Source organism: Macaca mulatta, chromosome 5, assembly GCF_049350105.2.
Source record: "Macaca mulatta isolate MMU2019108-1 chromosome 5, T2T-MMU8v2.0, whole genome shotgun sequence".
Lineage (NCBI taxonomy): Eukaryota > Metazoa > Chordata > Mammalia > Primates > Cercopithecidae > Macaca > Macaca mulatta.
The window spans coordinates 158,129,267-158,153,256 of record NC_133410.1 but is presented as its reverse complement, the minus strand read 5'-3'; the positions used below and the strand labels follow the sequence as shown (position 1 = coordinate 158,153,256).

At 34.5% G+C, this 23,990-nt stretch overlaps 1 protein-coding gene across 1 annotated transcript in view; it reads left to right on the top strand.

Annotated features, from left to right (window-relative positions):
• IQCM (IQ motif containing M) overlaps positions 1-23,990 on the top strand; it is a 407,761-nt gene that overhangs the window by 174,958 nt on the left and 208,813 nt on the right. The window contains 3 exon segments of the mRNA XM_078002318.1: positions 2,194-2,392; positions 12,775-12,919; positions 17,158-17,292. Of these exon segments, the coding sequence (XP_077858444.1) occupies positions 2,194-2,392; positions 12,775-12,919; positions 17,158-17,292 (479 nt within the window).

Sequence of the window (23,990 nt, the reverse complement as noted above, 5' to 3'; positions counted from 1 at the left end):
TTTGTTTCCTATTCTTCAGCTCTTCTGGCAGCTTTGTTTAATAAGATATCTATCCCTCAGTGTACAAAATGATATATATTTGGCTCAGTAATGTATAAACATTTTCAAGGGAGTGAAAAAGAGAGAATGAGAGAATGAATCGGCCACTGATACAAAAGAGCTCCAGTTACATGAATATTGTACGAAGCTAATTTATTTCCTTTTGCAAGAAGGAAAAGGACTTTTTTTTTTCATTTACAAACATAGACACAAAGAGAACTAGCAGCCTCAGTTATACATAGTTAGATATAGGTCAAAAATAAATATACAGCACAATTTTCTGTGCTTCAACAAATCTCACTGGTTCATTGCAGCTACTTGGGAGTAGGAAGGTCAGGAAGTCAAAAAGATCTACAACAAATTCTTCTTATGAAAATTTCTTGATCTGGGGCTGATCTCCATTCTAATGAGTGCAAAATTTTCTCTTGAATGATATTCAAACTAATGTTCAAAAATGGTGTTATGCTAGTGTTCAAATGACATACAATATAGAGAATATCAGGAGGTAGTACAAGCTTCAAGAAAAACTACAGAAAGACGAATACAGAAAGACAGAACTGGGTTTTCCTGCCATCTACCACTGAACAGAGACTTCGTGGCTGGGTCAAGTAATGAAAATCATACTCCACTTTTCAGTGACTGAGAGAATAAAAATAATAGCCATGTACAAAACAGAACAAGACTTAAAAATCAACTTAACATAAAAATTAAATAAAACAGACTAAGAAAATAATGCTAAAACAGAGTGAACGTGAGTCAGAGATTCACTCTGAGAATCAAGAAACTTGAGTCTGGGATTCAGAGATGTAGGTACAGATCATTTTTGGGGCAAGACTCAGCCCTGGTGAATGAATTGACCTGGGCATCTCAGTCAGTGGAACTCCATTTGTGAGAGAGCAGAAATAAAAACATTAAGAAGAAGAAAGCATTTTTATATGCTAAAAGTTGCAAGGGAACTAGACTTTGGACTTTGGAAGACTTCGAAAAAGTGGCTATCATATATAAAACATAACAGGTATATACATATAAAGAAAAAGCTGACACAAGGTTACCAAGATTACAGATGATCTGCTAATGGTAGTAAATCTTCAATTTTCTCAAATGTTATTAATCGCTACTAGGGTCACTGTATTAGGGTTCTCTAGAGGGACAGAACAAATGGAACATATATATATTCCATTTATATATATATAGAAGAATTTTTATATATATAAAATTCATATATATATAGATGAATTTTTTAAGTATTAACTCACATGACCATAAGGAGGTCCCACAATAGGCCGTCTGCAGGCTGAGGAGCAAGGAGAGCCCGTTGGAGTTCCAAGACTGAAGGACTTGGAGTCTGATGTTTCAGGAGGCATCTAGTATGGAAGAAAGACATAGTCTGGGAGACTAGGCCAGTCTCTCTTTTCACATTTTTCTGCCTGCTTATATTCTAGCTGCACTGGCAGCTGATTAGGTTGTGCCCACCCAGATTAAGGGTGGGTCTGCCTTTCCCAGCCCACTGACTTAAATGTTAATCTCCTTTGGCAACACCCTCACAGACACACTCAGGATCAATACTTTGTTCCTTCAATCCGGTCAAGTTGACACTCATTATTAACCACCAAGTCACCCATAGCAATATTGCAGACTGGTCATTGTTTGCGGTATCACCTTTCCCGTCTGCTGATCCTAAAGGCCGTGATCCTACCACCATAGTACAGAGCCTCTCAATTCAAAGTATTTGAATCAAAGTTATTTTTCTGATGATGTTTGGTTAACAGAATATCAGTGTCAAATAATCAAATAATTTTGAATTACTCTGTAGTTTAAAATAGCTTCTGGGACAAGAAAATTATTTGAACTAATCTGCCCTGTCATATGAAAACATTCTCTTTTGAATACTTGTAGATAGACTGAAAAATTCACTTTCTTTTGGATTTCTTTTCTTCAGAAGGTTAATTTTATCCATGTAATATTGATCTTGGCATATTCAACCTTCTTTGGAGGACCTTATTGACATATTTGAATTCTATGTACATGCATTGAATTCTATGTACAAGGTATAATATATTTCCTATTTCAATGTATTCATCATTGAAAGAATTTAAAACTGTGGAAGTGTTAATTTTTCATATTATCTATAATAAGAAATTGTTTTATTTTTAGGATAAAAGATACTCCAAATAAAACTGATAAACATGACAATAAAGTTAAAAGAATTGGACCACACATAGAAATCTTCCAAGTATTCCGAGAAAGAAAAAAATTCATGATTACCCCAAAATTGATTAGAATGGTCACCATCATGCAGGCGTATGTCAGGGGATGGCTTGAACGCAAAAGATTGCAAAGAATAATGACCAAGGTAAGCTATACATCAGATATTATAATGTGTTTAAAATTTCTCATTAGATTCAATTAAGTAAAATTTTTCAATATGCCTCTAATATTTCTAAGTAAAATTCTGTGTACATACTTTTTTTTTTTTTTTTTTTTTTTTTTTTTTTGAGATGGAGTTTTGCTCTTGTTGCCCAGAGTGGAGTGCAATGGCATGATCTTGGCTCACTGCAACCTCTGCCTCCTGGGTTCAAGCGATTCTCCTGCCTCAGTCTCCTGAGTAGCTGGGATTACAGGTGCCTGCTACCACATCCAACTAATTTTTGGTGTACATACTTTAAGAAAATGTGATGAATAATCTGCTATGATGATAGTTTTAGACTGTGCAAAGTTGGAGACTCCAAACAAGAGGCCTCATTTATCCTTAACTCAGCAATTCTGGGACCACCTATTCTTAAACAAGGATATTTTGAAATAACTTTGCACTAAAGTTGTTTCTTCCTTGCTATCTGCTCATTTTCTGTTTAGAGCAACTTTCCTTCACTTCCCACACTCCTGGGTACTCTTTCAGTGCATAAATGTTCAATTTCAAAGAATTACACACACATACAAATATCTACCTGGTCAACTTTCATAGATTGCAGTTCTGATTTTTAAAATAAATAATGCAGACCCATTTTGGCTGGGCAAATGCAGATGAACCTAAGTGGGTCCATCTTGGAAAACCTTTGAGAGAACCCAAAATGTCCTCACCTTGAGGGCTAAAGTTTTACTGCTAATAAGGAATTTGGGAAATCAACTATAAATAAAATATATTAGTAGTGCCCACTCCAATTCCTTGATCTTCTGGGAAAAACCTCTGGAATAGATTTGCAGTGGGCATCCTGAACACATTTCTCTGACAATGTGGTGATACTGTTAGAGTTAATCCATCTGCCTATCTCTGGGTATACATGTTTACATGTACTAACGTGTGTAAATTAATATGTATGTGAATCACATATGTAGTTATGATTAAACATGATAATACATGTAAAACTCTGGCAAAAGATAAACACTCCATATACTTAATCCCATAATTTTGTAAGGTAGCTGCTATATCTGTTTTATTGCTGAAGAAACTGAAGCAAATTATTTGCCCAAAGTCAAACAGCTGGTAAGTGAAAGAGCTAGAATTCAAACCCATGTCTGTCTAAGACATTAAAAGATCTATGGTTAAATTAGAATTAAATTTCTCCACAATGGGAAATGAACTGATTTTCTTACTCCACAAAGCTCTTTCTTTCCTATAACTATCTATATTGATAAACTGTTCTACCACTCATTGCTCAAGCCATAAACCTGGATGTCTCTTAGATTCTTTCAACTTTTTCACTCCCATATTCAATTGGTTCCACTTTCATGATGTTTGTTGAACTGCTCTTCTTTGTGCTTCTTGCCAGAACTTCCTTTAATCTACCCTTACATGGAGAATTGCAATAGTTGCCTCATTAATCTCTATGCCTACAGACCTACTTCCGTCAAATCTATTTGCCATGTACCATATTTGAAAAATTCCACTGTTATTACCTTATTTCATTTCTTATAATCTTTTTGAGGGCCTATATTGCTTACAGGATATAGTAGGAACTATAACATAGTACACATGACCTCCCTGTTTTGGCTCTTGCATTTTGTCAAGCTTCATCACATCATACCCCCTGACATATTCTCTGTGTTTTAGCAAACTGCAAATCTTGATTGTTTCTTGTCATCTTATATTTTCATGCTGTTCTCTCCTCTGCCTTCCTTATCTTCTGATAAACTCCAATTCATCTTTCAAGATCTTCCTAAAGTATATTCACTTAGACACCCTCTCTTGTCCATCAAGCAGAGCTGATCTCTCCATTTTTCTGGTCATTATTGTGTCCAGTTCTTTACATTATTATCATCTGTTTACACGTTTGACATGGACAGTATGGTTTATATGACTTATTTGGAAGCACATACTCTTTATTTTTCTATTCACAGCACCACAGACTACCTTGACACATAATATATACTCTATCATTTTAACTGTATGCATGTATAATCTAATATTTTTTCTTGTTTATCTCTCTGTTTGTATACATATATTTTTTAGTTTGGCTAGATAGATTGCAAACTCCATGAAGACAGGTATCTGTCTGTCTTGTTTGTTTCTGTATTCAAATGCCTAGAATGGTGTTTCGTATGTAGTAGGCACTCAACAAATACCTATTGTATTTGATTATATGTAGGCACTCAACAAATACCTATTGAGTGGATGAATTAACATAATTGTAGAAGTTTATCATGGCAGTCTAAGGAGATCTCACACACACACACACACACATCCTTAAAGTTCTGTCTGCACACATTTGATACATGCTATATAATTTAATTATAGCATTTCCTAATATCAGAAAGAATTGTAGAATCATTCATAACCTCTGGGACAAAAATGAATCTAAAAAATTGAGAGAGGAAGAATGGGCCAAAGATGAGGGTGAAAAGGAGTGATTTAATTGATAAGGAAAATGCTGAATTTCTATACGGAGATAGGATTTGAGATAAAAAGAATGGGAAGTACTTTTAAAGGATCAGAGCCAATATAAAGTAGATTGTTTACTTTTATTTGGTTATAAAATTTGTTATGATCAATGATTTTCTTTTTTATTCCATCATTGGCATGGTGCTTTATCTGTTGGATGATTACTTTGCTGATGTGGTTAAAGTTGTTTTGCCTAGTGTCAAAATCCTAGTGTGACACGCTGTAATGCAGTTAATAGTAAGTTTCCTGGACTGTGCCTATGTGAAGGGTTGCTGTTGGGGGAATTCTTCATAACTTTCTGATCTAGAGGGTGCACAGCAAATCACTGAATAATTGTCAGCACTGTGGCAGTTCCTCCACTGGGAGACTTCCATAGTCATATTGCTTTACTGCCACTTCAGAGTTTGTTGCTGTGGACAGTGTCTGCTAGAAGTTTAAGATTACTCAAGAGACCGTACGATTTCCATTCCCTATGAAAAATTTAGTTTGGAATTCTTTGGAAATAATGAAGCAGCATCAAATTGTCTTACCAGTCATACATCAAAAGACCACAGAGATTGCTATATTTTAATATGAATATTTTTTCCACAATTAAAAGTGTCCTTTCCCTTTAAAAATTTTTGTGCTGTTTGTTTACATGTGTTTTGGTATAAGTAATAATGATATTACAGAATCATAAAGACACAAAACAGGGTTCATTCCTTGATGTAACGCTTCTAGGATCTTACTTAATTCCAATATTTTTCTCTAAATATTTATAATTTTAAAGTTTTAATCCTAAATTAAATATATTTGATTGCTATTGACTAAAAATGTTGAAATTCCAGGACATTGGAATGGTTGATAGCTACAATAATAAAAAGTGTTTGAAATTCGCTTTTAATAAATATTTGTTGAATCAGTAAATTTGGAACAGCCCTGGAGAATCTGAGTTTCATTATTACCTTAACAACCTCTTATACGTAACTCAATGGTCTTCAATATTTTGGAGGTTATAGAATTCTTTGAAAATTTGATAAAGTAGGAATTTGCTATCATTGTCTCAAAAGAACAAAACAGAAATAATAACAAAATTTGAACCTATTCGTGAACCCTATAGGACAGGGCACCTTGTATAGCAACAGTCCCCAACCTTTTTGGCACCAGGGACCAGTTTCGTGGAAGACAATTTTTTCCATGGACGAGAGCAGGGGCAGGGATGTTTTCAGGATGAAACTGTTCTGCTTCAGATCATCAGGCATTAGATTCTCATTAAGAGCACACAACCTGGATCCCTTGCATGTGCAGTTCACAATAGGGTTCTTGATCCTATGAGCATCTAATGCTGCCGCTGACCTGATAGAAGGAGCTCAGGCAGTAATGCTCGCTCACCCAGTATTCACCTCCTGCTGTGCAGCCTGGTTCCCAACAGGCCACAGAGCAGTTGGTTGGGGACGCCTGTTGTATAGAACAGTTTTATTACATAACATGTGTGCTAACACAAGTACCTGTAGGCCTATGTTCATTTATTCAATAACATATGTATTTTTTAATTTGATAATAGTCACTATATACTGGGTCCAATTTCCTGCCTGGTGTGTGAAGAGCATACATAGTCTAGTGAGTAATGCAGATAACTGAAAGAAGTCTTAGGTATCATCATAGCATTTAGAAAGGCCATTTAACCCCAAGTGTGTTTGATGCGCAATTGGATAAGACCAATAAACTGAGATCTGGACGGTGAGGGGTATCTTTATTTTGTCAGGTGTACTGGGAGGCTGAGAGGCACAGGAAAGACCATATCAATGAGCTTAGGTGAACTATTTACATTTAAGGGGCTGGGGCATAGTTGGGAGGACAATGGCAGTAAAGGAAGTTGAAGGTAGGAATCAGATTAATAACGTTCTTAGAAACCTTCATAAGGAGTTTATACTTGGTGTCTGAGAATGGATGCCTTTAAAATAGATCAGTGACACAAATATATTTGTATTTTTGAAAAATTACTGACTTTGGACAATGGATTGGGAGGAGAGGGTGACAAAATGGAAGGAGAACAACTAGTATGCTTTTTCAATAATCTACTGCATGGTGGTGGTGGGGAAATGGACAGTTGATAGGACTCTTGGGTTTGGTTGTATTTGGAGATAAGGAAGAGGGTGGAGTCAAGAATGATTCCCAGGTTCTTGTCTTGAGCAATCTGGTGTATGGTTGAGAAATGCAGAATCTAAGGGGAGGGGCAGGCAGGAGGGAGCAGTAGAAAGGAATGAAGGTAGAGTCCAATTTTCAACACTGGGCTTAAAGCTTCTGTGGGAAATCCTTGAGATGTCTGGGAAGCAGTTGAGTATATGGGTCCAAAATTCAGAAGGGAGATTGGGCCATATAGAAAGACTTGGGATTCATCAGTAGTTCTTAAATTCTTTCACTGAGAAAGAATGTAAAACCCTCTCATCTATAAAAGTACCTCACTTTGGTAATGAATCTCATCATATTTCTAAGAAAGCTCTTCCCCGAGGTGTTGCTCCTTTACTTCATTCAGGTCTCTGCTCATTGTCACATTACCGAAAAGCTGTCCCATACTAACCTGTACAAAATAACTCTCTAATCACTCCCTGTCTCTTTTAAAGCACTTTATTGTTCTTCGTGGCACTTACTACCACCTAACCTATATTCGTTTATTAGATTATTGCTCCTTTCACTAAAATGTAACCCTCTGAAAACAGAAATTTTATCTTTCCTGTCTTCACAAGGTCTTGTACCTTCTTGGCCCACACTAGGAGCCTAATACATGTTTTTAATAAATTGTTTTCAAGAGAGTGAAGGATACATAACAGCATTTTGGGGCCAGGAGGATTTGAAATTTGAGGAACCTCTTCTAAATATGTTGATGCAGCTCCCTGACCAAGGATGCCGTCCTTGAAACCTGCTGCCACCCATAGATTTGAGAATCATCATTACTGATACTAACTGGAGCCATGCGAGTCCATGTCATTGTCTAGGGAGACTATATAAAGAGAGAATCCTACAAAGAAAGATTGAGAGAAACTGGTTGGCATTCAAAGGGAAGCAGAAGATGAGTATTCCACAAACATGAAAGTAGTAACCAGAGAGGTAAGAAGAAAACCAGAAGATGCTACATCAAGGCACTTGAAAGGCAGTAGAAGGAAGAGGGTTAGGTCCACATTCTCCAATGCTGCTAGACAGAATTTTCTGGCTCTAGTAACAGTAAGTTCATGCAGTGAAAACATCTGCAGTAGATAAATTGAGGCACTATGAGGTTTAGAGAAGGATAGTTTAAGATAAAAAATATTTATGTATGCTTAAATGCTCATTGGAAGAAGCCAGTAAGAGGGAAAGGTTGTCAATACAAGAAAGATGAAGATAATCTGTATTATAAGGCCTTTAAGGAGATTGGAGGGGGTGGATTTCCAAGATACTTAACAAGATTAGCGTTAAGTGAGAGGAAACATATTTCTCCATTGTTGCAGGAGAAGAAGATGTGTAGATGCAGTTAAGTATTTAGACTTGCTGGTGGGAAGTTGAGGTTGCAATAAACTAATTGTTTTTTCTTCCTTTGTGAAGTAAGGAATTGGGCCATTTGGTGAGAGTAAGCATTTAGATGGGTTTGAATGTTTGAGGAGATTGAGGTACTACAGAAAATGGCAGAGAGATGCCTTAAAAAGCATGCATGAAATTCCAGGCCACTTTGAGAACCTCACTGAGGTTGGTGATCAAGAATTGGAGTGGTATCATTTCTCCAGGTTGTATAATTTTCTTTAGTAATTATGAAAAACGAGGCATGGAGATGTAACATAATTACCCAAAGTTGGACATCTTGCAAGTGACATAGATGAGAATGAATTTTGAGAATCAAACATAAGTCTGTCTAGCTCCAGAGCACTGTAAAACATGAGACCATTCTGGTACCAGAATTGTCCAATCATTGCAAATGGTGGAGTCTTTTCTCCACCAAGGCTAGATAATACTCCCACCTGGTGCTAATAGAGCTAATTCAGGTGAGCTCACACCAGAAACATGAAGATAAGAACCACGGCCTGTAGAGAGGCACCCTTTCTATGGCAATTAGGAGCTGCTATTTAACGTTTTTCAGAGGACACTGTGGGGGAAACAATATATTTTTATTTATATTTAATGATAAAGTTGACCAAGAATGTTTATTTAACAGTTTCTGTACTGAGCAATTAGACATAGAGTGATTGAGGCATATGCTTCAGATAGTAGTAAAAATAATCTCTTTGACTCAGATCAAAATGAGTACAGCAAGCAACATGGACACAGAGGAGAGGCCTGAAAAAGTGCAAGAGGAACCAAACCTAGGAGAGACACATGTCCACTAGCTATGCATGGAATAAGGTCTTCACTAGTTTCTTAGTGGATGGGGAAGTGAATATAAGATTCACACTTAGTGGTATTTGTGGCTTGCATATTTGTGTTTGTTTATGCATATGAGATTGAGATAACAATTTAGAATGTTCAATTATTATTTCACTGTGTATAGGTTTAATCATTTAAAAAATTTTCCGTTTTGTTTTTATAAGACTTTTGAATAAAGACTTTTTTGATATTTTCATACCTAAATGCTTAGATAAGGTTAGACTTCAATAAATGTGGTGAAGATATCTTCTTATAGGTTTATAGCATTTTTTTTTCAAAGTTAAAAAGTCAAACTGGCAAAATATTTGCTGAAATATGACACAAAGTTTAAAAAACCTAACATATAAAGATCTCTTCCAAACTGATAAGAAACACACTAACGGAAATTAAGTCATACTAAGTGTCATATGATGGCGGAATTCTCCAAAAGTTGAATAAATTACTTAAGAAAAAAAAGACATGACCATATCAAGCAAAAGCAAATTGAAATAAATACTGGAAAATTTTATTAAATGTTGATAGGTATAATACATTTGTCCATTAAGATAATAGAAATTTGAATATTATAATCAGTAATTTGCAATAACTATATTGCAATATTGCTGTTGTAAGTAGAAATTTGTATTTTTTTTCTGATAAATTCTACCTTGAGAAATATTTAGACTTATAGTGAAAGATTTACATACTGAAATGTAGTAGCACAATAGCTGAAGCATATTTCCATGCAAAAGGCTGGTAGGGACACTCCCTGTAATAAAAACCACATGGATGGACCATTGTAATTTTCTCTGACTCAACTTCCTAACCATGAAACGCCCTAGGTGACCTTCCAAATGCCTGAGATCTGAAAAGGGCTCCCTTACAAGATAGGTTGTGTTGCCCAAAAGAGTTATTACATTCAGAGGAAAAGGTACTCAAATTGAAGTAGGTGGTTGCCCAATGCCCTTCCTTTTCTCAGAGACATCATCTGTCCAAGTAGCACATTCCAAGCGGGAACTTTTCTCTTCATGTTTTAAAGATACAATCAAAACACTGCTTGATTCTTAATTATAAGCAAAAGAAATCCAGTTACAGATTTAAGCAGAAAGATGTTGAGGAGGATATTGTACACAGGTGTAGAGAACTAAGTTCAGAAACATAAAGGAATAGTAAAGGCTGAGTAGCTCCCAGTAATCCAGCCAAATCCTATACAGAAAGAGTCTGATGCAGACACTGAATCCTGGGTGTTCCTGACTTCACAAATGCTGCCCTTGAAAAACGTATATTTGTGCTACAGTTACTCTATCACACAAATAGATTTCCCACTGTTTCACTCTTAAAAGCATTATTTGTTTCCATTCAAAGTTTGGGATTGGTGGAGTTAATGGTGAAGTTCACGTGTCTACATCCTAGCAACAGAAGAGGTATGAGTCATAAGCATCTGACTTTTGGCTTCAAATTGTGGGAAGTGGGTTCTGCCTCCCACTAAGATTCATATGTAGGGAATGTGCCAAAAGTACAACCAATTTATTATCTTTTTAAAAGACAAAAGCCTATTGAACAAAAGGCAGATTAAAAACACACATTGAAAAATACTATTAAATGTTGAGAGACATTAGCAAACATCCAGAATCTGCTATTAGATGGAAGGAGAAAGGAGAAGAGGAAGGTAGTAAAATTATGCTAATTTATTTTTCATTCAAGTAAACAAAAAATATTATTTCACATAAACAGAAAATAACATGACAGAAACAAGAAAAATAATGTGTAATATGGGCCGGGCACAGTGGCTCACGCCTGTAATCCCAGCACTTTGGGCAGATAACAAGGTCAGGAAGTCGAGACCATCCTGGCTAACATGGTGAAACCCCGTCTCTACTAAAAATATAAAAAATTAGCTGGGCATGGTGGCGGGCGCCTGTAGTCCCAGCTACTTGGGAGGCTGAGGCAGGAGAATGGTGTGAACCTGGGAGGCAGAGCTTGCAGTGAGCTGAGATCCCGCCACTGCACTCCAGCCTGGGCAACAGAGTGAGACTCCATCTCAAAACAATACATAGATAAATACATAAATTAATTAATGTGTCATATGAAATATGCTAGGAAACAAACAAAAAAATCCTGTAGAATGGGTGAAAACATGGCCAGGTGCGGTGGCTCATGCCTGTAATCCCAGCACTTTGGGAGGCCAAGGTGGGCGGATCAGGAGATCGAGACCATCCTGGCTAACATGGTAAAACCCCATCCCTACTAAAATACAAAAATTAGCCGGGCATGATGGCGAGTGCCTGTTGTTCCACCTACTCAGGAGGCTGAGGCATGATAATCGCTTGAACCCGTGAGGCAGAGGTTGCAGTGAGCTGAGATCACACCACTGCATCCACTGCACTCCAGCCTGGTAACAGAGCGAGACTCCGTCTCAAAAAAAAAAAAAAAAAAAAAAAAAAAAAGAATGGATGAAAACACTAAATTAAAAGGAATGTAGAGTATAGTTAAGTGGGCTCTCAAATGTCTCTATGCTGGTTTCAAAACCAATTATACAACTTACTGGCTATGGGGCCTTGAGAAAATTATTTAAAGATTTTCTGCTTCATCTTTTTCATTTATAATATGGTATGCAAAACACAGAAAAGGAAAGCCTTCTCAGTGGAAAATGTTTAAATGTAAACACATTCCTAAACAAACAAGAAATAATGAAAATTTTAAAAATTAAGCCTTTAAGAAGTCAAGAACAGGAAAATAAATCTAAATATTATTTAGAAGTAAATTAATAAAGATATATAGAGACATTAATAAGCCAGAAAATATAAAATGTAAAAAAAGTTGACTTGTTAACTAAAAGGGAATTGCTCTTTAGAAAAGAGAAAACAAATACAAAATAGGTAAATATTTAAAACTTTAATAAAAAAACTGTTCTGGTGGAATGTTGAAAATGCATACACAGAAGAATGTAGTCACAGGTAAACTAATAAAGCAAAATGTGCATATATGCTGAAAAAGGTTCATTTCTTGAATATTCAGAGATTTTTAGAAATCAGCAACAACAACAACAAAACCTTAAAAAGCCCAGGGAAAAATAGGTAAAGGACATGAATGTACAATTTCCAAAGGAAATAAAAGAGGAAGATTTGAGCAACCAGGGTGGACTGCTTAGACAAGAATCATCCATTACAGAATAATACTTTAATAAGACTACATCGTTTCTGGCAGTGTAGGCTACATATTATAGAAATCCGGACACAAGTGTAGGAAGTGTCTGTGAAAGAAGCAAATATTGGAAGCTCTATTCTATGGGAAGTATGAATATATAATAACAAAGCAATTCATAATGAAAATCTCTGAACTACAGGGAGATTGTGTTACTCTACAATACATATATTTAACCAACCTGGGCAACCAACAATAAATACACCCATAATCTAAGAAACTAGGTGAAATAGACTAAATGAAAGAGGCAAGTCATATTAAATATAAATACCAGAAATATATAAGGAGCTTTTTTGTCTTTGTAGGCTTTATATCATGGACCGGATATGAAAGCAGTTATTAACATGTATGGCAGACTAATCCACCGTGTTAGATATCGACGTGGTCTTTGGAGGACAAGACAAATTGTCAACTTATCAGAGCTAGAGGAATGGATGGACCGAAAAAAATGTAAGTGATGCAGACACTTCTGGTTTGAATTTAAGTTTGGAGTTAATTTAACCATGGAAATTTTAAATATAATTACCTGTAGAAAGCAAAGGTAGATTATATTTTATATTGCTGTAAGCAATTTGCATTTTAAGTTAGCATGTTGTATATTTGAATTAATTTATTTGGATCCTCTGCAAGTAACAGAAAACTCATTCTAGCTAACCAAAGCAAAAAGGAAATTTAACGGGAGAATATTGCAAAGATAGTTAAAGAGTTGGATTTCAGACTGAATATTAAACACAACTGCTTCAGAGATCTAGGGAGGAGGAAATAAGGAACAATCTCAATTTGCCTCTGGGGGATAGATAAACCCTTACCACTTAAAGACTCTTTGTTGCTATGCTTTAAATTCATATTCCAGGGAGATAGCAACTGATACGTATAGCTTGAGTCACAAATCCAACACTTTGCAATGGGAGGGTAGGGAATCTTGCTTGAGAGTTGTACCGAAACTCTTCATTGGAGGAGGGATAGCTGCACAAAGGAAAATTAAGTATTTATACCAGAATAGTAGTTAATGGACACTGAGCATACTAAACAACATATTGCTTATTAGTGTTAGAATTCTACTCATAGAACAAATTCTCTAATTTATATCTTAATTTTCAGAGATTCCAATTTATATTTATATTTAATGAATTCAGTATTGCTTAGGATTAGGATAGATTATTAGAGCCATTTTCTTGACTAAAAAAAGATACAAGTAAATTATATTTAATTGCAATCATTGTCTTGCTGCTTTATAAGGTAAAAATGTGAAAATGTTGGTAGTCTCAGCTAGTCATACAGTATTTATTTTACATTTAAGACTAAGTTCCATGAAGAAAGGGATTATGTCTGTTATATTTATCAGTAAATACTATCTAGCAAATGCCTGGTTTATAAGAAGGACTCAAAAATATTTGTTAAAATGATAGTTTTCATTAAGTTATGATAAAATTATGTGCTAAAAGCTATTTACAGTTAACCCGACTCTTTGAGTTAGAATAGTTTCTTTTCTGTGGCTAGAGGTAAAGGGAGGAAGTCAGAGAGAGAGTAGAAAGAGAAAAGAGAAAGAGAGATTGTTCTATGTAAGTCAGAGGTTGCTAGATTAATTCACCCAGTCCAGCCCAACAACCTGGTTTCTAGAGAAAAGAGCAGAAAGGAGCAAAGTGTTGGAGAGATGGGAAGATAGGAAGAAGAAAGAATGAGAAAGTGCAAGAGAGAGAGAGGCAGAAAAAGAGAAGATCCTTCTCCCATTGGGAAGCTACTTGGACTCCTTTTACTTATAGAACCGAGAGAGAGTCAGATTTTAAGACTTTTGCCCATAAACTCTCCATACCACTAGTACAAAATTCAGGAAGATCTTAGTACTCTTTTTATGAATAGTAGTTTATATTATATAATCTAATATGAATGTACTGATTTTATAATACCACAATATATACTAAAACCTTACAGTTATTACACTGGCCAAATTTTCTTTTCCATCCACTTTAATTTTTAGCTACTGACTTCCAAATCACATATCCTTTCCAAAATGCTCCTACTATTTTACTCAATTAGTCTTCTCTGTATACCCCAAACTATCACTAAATTGATTTTTTTCACATTATGGAATGTTGCTTATTTTTCATATCTTTACTTTCTTTCTATGATTTCTCCTTCTCAATTTGTAACTGCAGATTTCAATATTTTTGCATCCTGAAATATCCCCTCAGTTTGAAAAAAATAATTAATGTGATTTCTGTTTTCCATCCTGGACTCTGGTGCTTTCTAGCTGAGAAGTTTTTTGAGTAAAAGTCGTGTAGATAGTGAGAGATAAGCCAGGTGGACTATGGGAGGAAGAAGGTTCTAAGGAGAGGCAGCAGCAAGCACAAAGGCCTTAATTTGGAGGCTGCTAGTCTTGGAGGAAGCCAGGAGACTAGTATTACTGGAATGAAGTTTGTGACTGGAGAGCAGAGCAAGATGGAATTGGAAAGGTAGTCGGGAGCACAGGTTTTGTCAAGCTTTATAGACCATTGTATTTTACCTTGAGAGAAATGGGAAGCCATTGGAGGATTGGGAACAGAGGACTATGAAGCAACTTGTGTTGCAGACATCACTCTGGTAATTTTGTTGAGAATAGGCTAACATGTGGCAAAAACAGAATAAAGGAGTCCAGTTAGGACAGATGGTGGTCTGTCCAACATGGGAGCTGAACAGTAGAACAGAATTTGGTAAATGAATAATTTAAAGAATTACCAACCAGAGCATCCATTTACATTGAGGGGTAAAGTAACTCAATAGAGACAGAATTTGCAAGTTCTAATTTGTCTTCATGTTACTTAGAAAATTCTTCATCTTTTCCATGTGTTGATGGCTAATTGGGTGATATTTGGCAGATACCTATACAACTTTTTAAGCATCTTTCAATTATCAGAAAATTTCATTAATTTTTGTGATTTAAATTTTGTATTTACCCTAGGTATATCATCCTTGAATACTAATTCTCCTTTCATGTTGCTGAAAGTTTGCTCATAGGGCATAATATACAGGTTAAGGGCACTGTTATCAATTATACAGTTTCAAAGCCATAATATTAATAGGTATGTCAATATTATCTTGTGAGAAACATATAAAATGATTAATTCAAGGAGAAACTAATAAAGGGCTATATACTTTAACAAGGAGAAATACATTTACTTAATCACAAAAGTAAAAGGTGATATTCTTTTTGTTTTAGTTTAGAATCAGATGCTGAGACAGTAATTCAAGTACAACTAATTTGCTTGGGAGTTAATACTAGGCAATACTGTTAATGGAATGGAGAAAGGAGACAGAAGGGAGAGGGGTCAAAAAAGAGTGCAATATCAAGCAAATTACCACGTGGACAGCTGGAGCTTAATCCCTCTAGGGAACTCAGAAAAAACAGTGTAAACAACTTGAGTGCTGAGTCTTTCTCAGCCAACTCCTGAGTCTGGTTGAGGCCCACTGCTTGGTGCATAGATGGGTTGTGTGAAGGCCTGTAGCCAGAGGGAGCCCTTAGGCAATGGAATGCAGATGCTGGCAACTGAACATCAAGTTAGCATGCACAGAATTAAGGTACAAGGAGATATGGATGGGACACTGAAAGAAACTGCTCTAGTTTGCTTATTTCAAAAGAGACAAATAGTCATACATACACTAAATATAAATTTTCATTTATTGTACTGCTGTGTTTTAGGATCTCAAATAGCTATTCATATTTAGACAATCACTAAATATGTCTTGAATCTGTTGATGTCTCATAGCTATCTCCCTCAACTAAATGAATGAATGAATGAATGAATGAATGAATGAATAGAAAAACTGAAATCCATGTGGTTGAGTGCCAGGATGATATAACTTCTGTTAGAAACCACCTTGGTGCCCTTTGCCATTGGCAGTCGGAGCTAAACCTGTATTTGAGCAGTCGCTGACATCCTGTAAATGTTGACTTATACAATCAGCTTCATGGGGTTAAATGTAGCATATTTCAAAGTAGAAACTCAATGTCACTTTTTTGAAAAAAGAAAAAAATTATTTACGGAAAACTACACTTATAAAATGTATGCATCAATTGTCTTGCTCGTTATCTAACTCCTTTCTAAAGTCAAGTATGGGAGATAAGTGACAGGTGGCCCAACTGAGTGGTTTTCTGTGGTAGTTTTGAGCCAGGAGTGACAAAGTACCTTAAATGTGAAAGTAGAAATACATGAAGTTAGTGAGCAAAAAGTAGATATTGCTCCCAATTAGGGGCCAACTTTAGAAACAGAATAAGCCATCCAAAGTGGAATTACCAATTTAAGTAGTTAGAATGTGAGTAAAAGCCAAAAAGAGATGAAAAAAGTAGAGCAGCTAATAAACAATGAAGAGTGAAGTGGATCAGTAGGTGTCAGGTCCTCAGAAGTCCTGATATAAAAGCTACGTCTTATGACATGGTTGAGTTGACATTATAGGATTTATCGTCAACTGTCATGAAGCCAGTATAGAAGGTGCCAGTATTCATCTTGGGGAATCAAGTAAAAATTTCACTACTGTGGAATGTGAGGAGAGAGAAACATGCCCACTTCCTTCTAACCTTTGCCAGAAGGTCGACATAGTGCTAGACTAATCATGGATACTTATTGGTAGACAGGAAAGTAAAGCTAGAGTTAAAGTTTTTTACTTGATATATTGTTTAAAAAATATTTTCTTTTACATTTTTGTCCTTTTAGTCTATGAAATAATGTTTGCTAAGAGGGAATATTGGCCAAAAATGGAAAGAAGTGAGCTCCCCAATTTCTTCAGTGACTGTGGACATTTCCCAACTCAGAAACAAATTGATGATACCTGGGACCTGGTCCATCAAGGTGAGTAGTTTCTCATTTCTTTTTCTTATCTTTCTCCTTCTTTTCCTTTCAACTTTCTTCTTTTCTCTTTCCCAACTTTCCTCAGTTGTTCTCTTCCTTTCTTCATTCCTTCCCTTACTTTTACTAAACTTTTTTTATAAGTCCTTTCCCTCAAATTTATTTGTATCTGATCTTAATATATGTGAAGGAAAATATTTGAAAAGTAGGTTAAAAGAAGTTAATACAATACAGGTTTTTTGGAGGAAGATGGAAGAGATGGTTTTCATTTTTATAGTTTTTAGGTGTTTTTTGATATAAAATAAGTTACATCAAGTTGAGTATATTTTAAACCATCGTGTTTTAAATACTGATGCTAGGAGGCTTTCTCCTGGATAGTTAGATTTGGTACTGGAGAACACGGTCAAGTTAAAATGTGTAAACATTGTAAGCTATTTCAATATAATATAGTTTCACAGAAAATCATTTCTTTTCTGAATAGTAAGTGAAAAATATTGTTTATGGGAATATTTAATAATTTAAATGGAGCAAGGTTTCTCTCTTCACTAAAGACTAATAAGGGGATGTAAATTGTCACAAAAGCATGAAAAAATCTCAATGAATTTTCCTTTAATTTCTTAAGATTCTTCTCAGCTTTTCTTTCTTTTTTTCCCCAGCTTTATCGAAGTATAATTGACAAATTAAAATGGTTTATATTAAAGATGTAATGTGATGATTTCAGATACATATGCATTGTGTAATGACTACCACAATCAAATTAATCAACATATCCATCACCATCCATAGGCACTGTGTGTGTGTGTGTGTGTGTGAGTGTGAGTGTGTGGTAAGGACATGTAAGAACTATTCTCTTAGCCAATTTCAGGTAATTAATACAGTATTAACTACAGTCAGCATGCTGTACATTAGATCCCCAGAACTTATTTGTCTTTCAAACTGAAAGACAAAAATTTGTATGTTTTGACCAACATCTCCTTAATTCCCTCCAACCCTCAGCCCTGGCAACTGCCATCCAACTCTATGCTTTTATATCAACTTTTATAGATTTCACATATAAGTAAGACTACACAGTGTTTGTGTTTCCATATCTGGCTTATTTAACTCAACATGATGTCTTCCAAGTTCATCTTTATTGTGACAAATGACAAAATTTCCTTATTTTTAAAGGTTGAATAACATTCCATTGTGTATAATACCACTTTTTTAATCCATTCATTTGTTGCCAGGCACTTATATTGCTTTCTTATCTTGGCTATTGTGAATAATGCTGCAATGGAGGTACAGATATCTCTAACAAACTGATTTCATTTCTTTGGATATATACCCAGTAGTAGGATTGTTGGATCTTATGGTAGTTCTATTTTTAATTGTTTAAGGAAATTCCATACTATTTTACATAGTGGGTATACCAATCTACATTCTACCAATAGTGTACAAAGGTTCCCTTTTCTCTGCATTTTTGCCAATACTTGCTATCTCTTGTCTTTTTAATAATAGCTATCATACTAGGTGTGAGGTAATATCTCACTGTTGTTTTGACTTGCATTTCCCTGATGATCATATACCTGTTGTCCATTTGCATGTCTTCTTTGGAAAAATGCTTATTCAGGTTTGTTGGCCATTTTTGAATTGAATTATTTGGGGGTTTTTACTATTAAGTTGTATGTTTATCATTTATTTTGGATATAAATCCTTTATCAGACATATGGGTTGCAAATATTTTCTCGCATTCTACAGATTTTCTTTTCATTTTGTTGATTGTGTTTCCTCTGCTGTGCATAAGCATTTTAGTTTGATGTAGTCCTACTTGTTTTCTAAAAATTATTCTTATTTTTTATGATAGAGACTGGGATCTAAGTTGCTTAGGCTAGTTTTGGACTCCTGGGCTCAAGTGATCCTCCTGCCTCAACCTCCCGAGTGGCTGGGACTACAGGCACATGCCACTGTGCCCAACTGTTTTTTGTTTGTTTGTTTTTGCTTCTGTCATGTGTGCTTTTGGGGTCATATTAAAAACTAAAACCATAGCCAAGATTGCCATCACAGTGCTTTTCCCCTGTTTTCTTCTAGAAGTTTTGTGGCTTTAGACCTTACATTTAAGTCTTTAATCCATGTCAAGTTAATTTTTAAATATGGTGTTAAATAAACATCTGATTTTATTCTTTTGCATGTGGTTATCAAGTTTGCCCAACACCATTTATTGTAAAAACTATCCTTTCCCTATTGTGTATTCTTAGCACCCTTGTCAAAAATTAGTTGCATATAAATGCATGGGTTTTTCTCTGGGCTCTCTATTCTATTCCATTGGTCTATTTGTCTGTTTTTATGCCTGTACCATACTGTTTTGAATACTATAGCTTTTAAATATAGGTTGAAATCAGGAAATGTGATGCCACTAGCTTTGTTCTTCTTTCTCAAGATTTATTTAGCTATTCAGGAACTTTTATAGTTTCATGTAATTTAGGTTTAGTTTTTATGAAATGCCATTGGAATTTTGATAGGGATGGCATTGAATCAATAGATCATTTTGAGTAGTATAGGCATATTAACAATGTAAAGTCTAATTCATGAACACAATATATCTTTTCAATTATTTGTGTCTTCACTGTATTTAATCAGTGTCTTATGGTTTTCAGTGTACAGATCTTTTACCTCTTGGGTTAAATTTATTCCTAAATATTGTTTTTTCTTTGATGTGATTGCAAAGGGAGTTGTTTTCTTAATTTCTTTTTCAGATAATTTTTTGTTAATGTAGAGAAATGCAACTGATTTTTGTTGGTTAGTTTTTCTTTCTATTTATATACTCATGCTCTGGCTTTCTACTGTGTTTAGAGATAATGTCACCACAATGTAATTGAGAAGAGATGGTAAGGAAGTGAAACAAACATTTCAAGACTTTTTGTTTTTTTTAATCTAAAGAAAGGGCTCACATACTAGTACGAAGGTGTGAGTAAATCAGAATGTAAAGATGGATGCTTCATTATATGTTTGGAGTTCTCTTCTTTCATTCTTAGTGCAAATTTACACAATTCTTTACCTATGGACTTTCTTTTGCCACTGCTGTATCCTAATATCTGGAGCAACTTTTTAGACTTTGATAAATATTTGTTCACCTATTTGTAGACGCATCTACATCACTTTGTGCTTCAGTTTAGGTTAAGTGACTTTTTCTTAATGATAAAAGTATTTAATTTTTATTATAGAAAATTTGTAAAATATAAAAGTATATAAAATTTTGAAGATATAGCAATTGTTAACATTAACTATCTCTCTAAGTTTTTCTGTTAATATGACATTATTTTATGAAAATCCAGATTTTCCATATATAGTTTGAACATATTGTTTTTGTTTAACAATACTTATCAGTTTCAAAACTACAAATAACTTTTACAGTGTTATTTTTGACAGAGTAGTAATCTGCCATATGGATGTTCTATAATGTATTTATTGTTATACATTTAAGTTGTTTTCATTTTTCTTATAATAATAAAATAAAAAAATTAAATGCAGCAAAATATAACTAATCAAGTAGTTAAAAAATATATGACTAGTGTTAGTAATTTAAAATATGTATTTTTTTTTCAAATTAACAGCTTCATAGGGATATTTTTCTCTACTCAGTATTTTAGAATATATCATAATGGCTTAGATTTAGAGCATGGCTCTGGGGTTAACTTGCCTGGGCTTAATTCCCTATACTACCACTTTCTAGCTGTCTTTGGACAAGTTATATATTCCCCCTATACCCCACTTTTTTCAGCTATAATAAGAAGATAGTATCTAAGTCACTGGACTGTTGTGAGGCTTAAATGAAATAATTATGTAAAATATGTGGTCCATTGTAAGTGTGCAATAAAAGTTTGTTATTATTCATAAGTAATTCTCACATATTCTTAATTATGAAAATAAACATTTATAATTATCTTTATTTTGAAAATGTTTAAAAATTAAACAAAATTGTATAATGACTCATTTTAACAGAGATTTTATATTGAATGCCATCAATTGGTTTCTACCCATATCATCTCTTTTGATTATCATAATGATCTACATGCTAGAGGAGGTGATATGCTTGTTTATACATATTTTATGGATGGGAGAACTGAGGCTTAGAAAGAGACTTTTCTAAGCTCATTGATGGAGCTGGAACTTTAATATTGCTCTCTTCGAGTTAAGGTGAATGCTTTTTCCATTCTACTCTGTGCAGACATTTTAAAAATCAATGTTATAAAAACATAATTAGATAGATGATTAAAACATTCTTGATAGCAAGAGCTGCCTTTTATTCATGTTTCACAGACTAGCTTAATGCCTTGCAATATGTTAGATTTTTCTGTAAATGATTGTGTCTGTTAAGATTCTTATTTAAACTAAAATTTTCAAAAGAAAAGTTAATTTAAAAGCATATTTTTATTATAATGCAGAAGATTGGGAAACTTCCCTTTACAGAAAGGGGCCACTCCAATGTAATTTTAAATGTGTCTAATTATATTGGTCCATCCAGCTACAACACTTTTTGATGCATAAGAAGATTTAATTTAAAATGGAGGAGATATTCTAAAATACGAAAAGACAACAGAAAATTGATGCAAGAAGGAGCTAAATTAATGGATTCCTATTTGCTTCTGGTATATATTCTATTCTTAAAAGAATTTGATTTTATGCATTTTAGATTGTCTGTCATCTTCATTCATACTGACTTCTTTGATTGTGTATAATAGCTCCAGATGTGCAACCTACGCATTTTTTCATCCAGTATAATATTTCACCTGAACGCATATGTAGCTAATTCAATTGATTAACTACTTTAGTGCACAACACCAAGTGGGTCACATTTCTGAAACTGTCTTCAGGTATTTTTAGCTTTTTTTTTTCATTCTTTATTCTTATCACTATGGTAACAAAAAAATTTGTGACTGAGGACATGATTTTTGTCTAAAAATCTTACTTTGGGAGAATGAAGCAACTTCCGGCTACATGTGTAGGCAGATCTTAAAAGCTGCAGAATATGCAAACATGAAAACCATTACTTGATATTCATTTAAATTCCAATAAATGAAACTAATAATATGAGAATAGCATATCACAAAGTAAAGAAAATAATGAATTGTGGGCATATATATATTATCTACTTATACTTCTGTCCAGTCCTTAGAAATGTGAACTTTGAAGGTTTTCCCATATTTTTCCAACATGTAAATAGAACTTTTAGTTCATTTTCTGCAATTAAGATAATCAAAAAACTCAACAACAATGATAAGTTCATTTGTAGTGAGGAGCCCTAGACCAAAATCTTAAAAAACATGAAAGGTACTTACTTATGTTCTGTTTAACCTGAAATATCTTATGCATCTGAACAAATTATAAGCTGAGATATGATATGAATCATTTTAGGTTTTCTGACTAGTTAGTGGCAAACTATAACTATTTCCTGAGCCCCTGTTCCTCAGACCACAGCTTAGTCCACCACAAACCAACAATGCTGCATTTTCTGCTCCTTTACCAATATATAGCTTGTTTTTATTAGATGGGAAACATATAATGATTTTCTCTTAAAAGTTTTTCACGTTAACAGGCACTCTAATCATAAAGTTTAATTATTTAGGAAGGGATTTAAAAAGATATTTTCAAAATAGAGGAATTTAGACTATAAAAAATTTAAGACTGAAAAATTCTGATGGCAAAAGAATGAAGACGTATCAGAGGTAACATGCTACAATAACCTTATTTTAAATAACTTCTAAAATAGAAATTTAACACATTCTTATTGCAAAACATTTTGAAAATACACACTAAAAATAAAAGGTGAAACACTGGCAAGTTTATGTTTGAGAATGGCATGAGGCTCCTGACTAGGGATCAGTTCTTATAAGGATCTTATAAGTTCCCCCATTAATATTTGGTTAAATGTGTTTGGCAATTTATCTTCTTCATTAATAGAATAAAAGTAGGATCACATTATACATATGTTGCTGGTGCAAATCTCAGCTCACAAGCTCACTGTTTAAGACTTACTTTATATTTTCAGGCTTCATGCATCAGAAATTTAATTTCAGGCAATTTGACTTTTCATTCTATTTTTCTGAGGTTTTTGCTAAATAAGAGTGGATGACAGTCAATCTCTATTGCTACTGTCAGCTCCAGCCAACCACTGATCTGCTTTTTGTCTCTATAGATTTGCCATTTCTGAAAATTTCTTGTAAATGGAATCATACAATATGAAGCCTGTTAGGTAATGACAGAGCTTGTGGGGTCCAGATGATCTGCAGTATTATCTGTCAACTTTGGCACTTCCTGGTAGTTAGTTCACTACATTACCACATACTAGATCACTTAAACAATGACAATTTAGTGTCTCATAGTTCTAAACACTAGGAGTCTAAGATCAAGGTGTTGGCAGATTTGGTTTCCCTTAAGGCCTCTTTTCTGAGCTTGTTTTCCTTCTGTGTCCTCACACGGCCTTTCTTCTGGGCATGATCACCTCAGTATCTCTTCCAGTTTTATAGAGACTCCTGTCCTGTTGAAATAGGGCCCTACCCTTATGACCTCATTTAACCTTAATGCCCTCTTTAAAGGTTATATCTCCAAATAAAGTCACGTTAGGGATTAGAGCTTAACAGTTTAATTTTGGGAGAGGACGCAATTGAGTCTATAACACCTGGGATATCCATTGATTTTTTTTTTTAATTTATTTATTATTATTA